Source organism: Ostrinia furnacalis, unplaced genomic scaffold (assembly GCF_004193835.3).
Source record: "Ostrinia furnacalis isolate ACB-3 unplaced genomic scaffold, ASM419383v2 OfSCF4956, whole genome shotgun sequence".
Classification (NCBI taxonomy): Eukaryota; Metazoa; Arthropoda; class Insecta; order Lepidoptera; family Crambidae; genus Ostrinia; species Ostrinia furnacalis.
Genome location: NW_021135195.1, coordinates 1 through 3,544, shown reverse-complemented (window position 1 = coordinate 3,544; position 3,544 = coordinate 1). Strand labels below are relative to the sequence as shown.

The 3,544-nt window shown below is 36.4% G+C and overlaps 1 protein-coding gene across 1 annotated transcript; it reads right to left on the bottom strand.

The window, feature by feature from the left end:
• Positions 1–277: 277 nt before the first annotated feature.
• Positions 278–3,536, bottom strand: LOC114360363 (myosin-7-like; the record flags this gene model as incomplete). Its single annotated transcript, XM_028315056.1, has 3 exons — positions 3,399–3,536; positions 2,752–2,837; positions 278–416 (listed from the first exon to the last, which is right to left on the bottom strand). Coding segments are annotated over exons 1-3 (363 nt in total), but the record flags the coding sequence as incomplete, so codon positions are not given.
• Between the last annotated feature and the right edge of the window lie 8 nt (positions 3,537–3,544).

Here is a 3,544-nt window from a genome sequence, read left to right as displayed (position 1 = left end):
AATAGTACACAACAAATTGCACTTTATAGCGTTTAAATATGGTCGAAAATCACTAACCTGAGTCAATCCAAGCCTGTGACTGGTGACGTTTTTCGCTGACTTTAATTTTGAATAGTACACAACAAATTGCACTTTATAGCGTTTAAATAAGATCGTAAATGACTTACCTGAGTCAATCCAAGCCTGTAACTGGTGACGTTTTTCGCTGACTTTAATTTTCAATAGTACACAATAAATTGCACTTTATAGCGTTAAAATAAGATCGTAAATGACTTACCTGAGTCAATCCAAGCCTGTAACTGGTGACATCCAGGTCCAAAGCCAGGAGCATATCGTCGACCACCTGCCGGTCGGACAAAGTGTTCTGTTGGTTGTTCTCGTTTTCGTCGCTCTCCGATGTTGCTAGCAGCCGATATCTGGGACAAAAAAAGAAAAATCATCATCTTCATCATCATGCATGGCACAACGCTAATTCACCAAAAGCAAATGGAGGAGTTGGCCTACACTCTCTATGCTGGCCATAAGGGGTTGGGGATCTAATGTTTGGTTAGTCACCTTTTACAACATCCACGGGAGGAATTCCAAGTTAATTCAACATATTTTGTCACATGTGCCATGCTTTTATTTTATACATTATTTTATGCATAATTAAAATTACATGTTGATGAGGTCTATGAGGAGAAATCTTGCTTATATGGCAGGCGGCAGGCTCATATAATTTTCAATTGTTTTCAGTTTTCCACTCATCAATGTCTTTCGATTTAGAAACACCTTGAAAATACGAGTGTAGAACTGTAGATCTATATCTACACTACACATCTATATGATGAAAGGTAATTTCAGTCTTCTGTTAATGTAATAGAGTGGTGTTTCCTTCCACCGTCTGTCATCTAAATATATAAAAGGAGAAACTGACTGACTGACTGACAGATCAACGCACAGCCTAAACGGCTAAACGTAGGCACTTGAAATTTGGAAGGGACGTAGTTTAGGTACCGTAGAGGTGCACTAAGAAAGGAATTCCCGAAATTCCCACGGGAAGGGGAATTAGCGGGAAAATCCTTTTGTATGAAAAATCTAAACCGCTTAAGTTAGACGCTTAAAATTTGGTATGAAGGTACCTTAGTAAACTTAAAGCTTAGGTACAACAGGATATCGCAAAATTCTCACGGGAATGGGAGTTAGCGGGAAAAAACATATGTATGAAAAAATCTAAACTGCGTAAGATAGACGCTTGAAATTTGGCATGCAGGTACCTTAGTAAACTTAAAGCTTAGTTACAACAGGATATTGCAAAATTCCTACGGGAACGGGAGTTAGCGGGAAAAACATTTGTATGAAAAAAATCTAAACCGCTTAAGATAGATGAAGGGGGTAAAACGGGATCCACGCGTACGAAGTCGCGGGCGGCCGCTAGCTATCATCTATCTATCTATACAGTGTGAGTCACGTTAAAGTGTACATATGAAAATAGATGAAACTAGACCTATTTTTATCGACAAAAAAAAGGTCAAAAAATTTTTGAGATTTTTTTTAAATTTTTTATAGAATTTTTTTTCTTCCAATTACTTATTGTAAAGAAAACATAATAACTTTTAAACTAAGCGGTATATCTTGATAAAATAAAAACAGTAATAATGCTAAATAATAGGCGATACTAAAAAAATACATAAAATACACAAGAAAGGCCAACAAATAATAAAAATTACACTTTTTGAAAAAATCCGCTTAAAAATTCGTGTTTTTTTGGTTATTTGATAAACTTCTCCAAAAAATGCCCCTATAACCGGTAGTTTTTATTACTTTGTATTATTCTCTATCGTATTACCTTCGTAAAACGAAAAATCGCATGTCTCTATCCCTATCACAACGTTTGCAATGATCGTTTGAACTAAGTCTCTCCGGGCGCGCCATTCAACGCTTCGTTAACAACAAAACTGAAAATGGCTCTATATTTGTAATTTTGATAAAGACAAGTTAGATTTCAAATAAAAACAAAAGATTTCGAAGTAAAATAAACATTTTAGTTCAAATTAAAATTGTCTCTACCTGTAGCGGAGAATAATGTTGTGGCAGGCCTTTGTTCAAACGATCATAGCAAATGTTGTGATAGGGATAGAGACATGCGATTTTTGGTTTTACAAAGATAATACGATAGAAAATAATACAAAGTAATAAAAACCACCTGTTATAGGGGCATTTTTTGGAGAAATTTATAAAATAACCAAAAAAACACGAATTTTTAAGCTGATTTTTTTCAAAAAGTATCATTTTTTATTATTTGTTGGCCTTTTTTGTGTATTTTATGTATTTTTTTAGTATTGCCTGTTATTTAGCATTATTATTGTTTTTATTTTATCAGGATATACCGCTTAGTTTAAAAGTTATTACGTTTTCTTTACAATAAGTAATTTGAAGAAAAAAAATTCTATAAAAAATTTAAAAAAAATCTCAAAAAATTTTTGACCTCTTTTTTGTCGATAAAAATAGGTCTAGTTTCATCTATTTTCATATGTACACTTTAACGTGACTCACACTGTATAAATAAAAATGAATTGATGTTCGTTAGTCTGATTATAACTCGAGAACAGCTGGGCCGATTGAGCTGATTTTGGTTTTAAAATGTTTGTCGTAGTCCAGGGTAGGTCTAAACGGTGAGTAAATACGCGCGCGATATTGTTTTTCTGTGACAGACAAAATTCCACGCGGGCGAAGCCGCGGGCGGAAAGCTAGTGGTGTATAAAATAATACCTTCTAGCGAACTCCGAAAGCGGCATGTGTTCGGGGAATCCCTGCTTGTACAAGCGCGCTGCATCCAGCAGTTGGAATCCACGGAACTGCAAAGAACATGAAAAATCATTAAAAAAAAAGATAACTCATTTAGAAAATAGGCTTTTAAAAAGCACTTTTACACGTCCTAGTATTAACCCTACCACATGCTTCGGGACAATAAATGGGCCAGTGCCAATACACTAATCAATGAACTAATAAGACTATGGAACTTTGCCACAGAGGGAGGTTTATGTGTGAAAGTAGTGGGATACAGGCGATTCTGATAGAGATTGTTGCTATGGTATTCTACGGGTGAAGCCTATGGCAGTAAACAAAATTATCCAATAATTCAAGCACAATATAGTTCTCTAATAAAACACCAGTTTTTGGTCGAGGGAAGCGCGGGGTGAAGCCAGCTTGATCCCAGCAATCCGAGCTTCGTTATTGTAGCGTGCTCATGGATGATAGCGTTTACCTATAACACTCAAACATTAGCGGAAGAATAGAGGGGCGCGTCTTCGTGGATGAAACGATCTATAACATAATACTAGTACTCTCTCACAATGTTAGTGGTTAGCAGATCTATCACCAAACATAGCACAATGACTATATACTTTCTGTCTCACCTGTGACCGAAGTAAAGGCACATTGACGTCATCAGGGCTCTCCGAAGGCTGGTTGGTCAGCAGACAGCACACAAACTGGACACCACCGGATCCACATCGACGCAACGTATCCACTATGCCGTCTGCCACTAACGACATAGTTAATG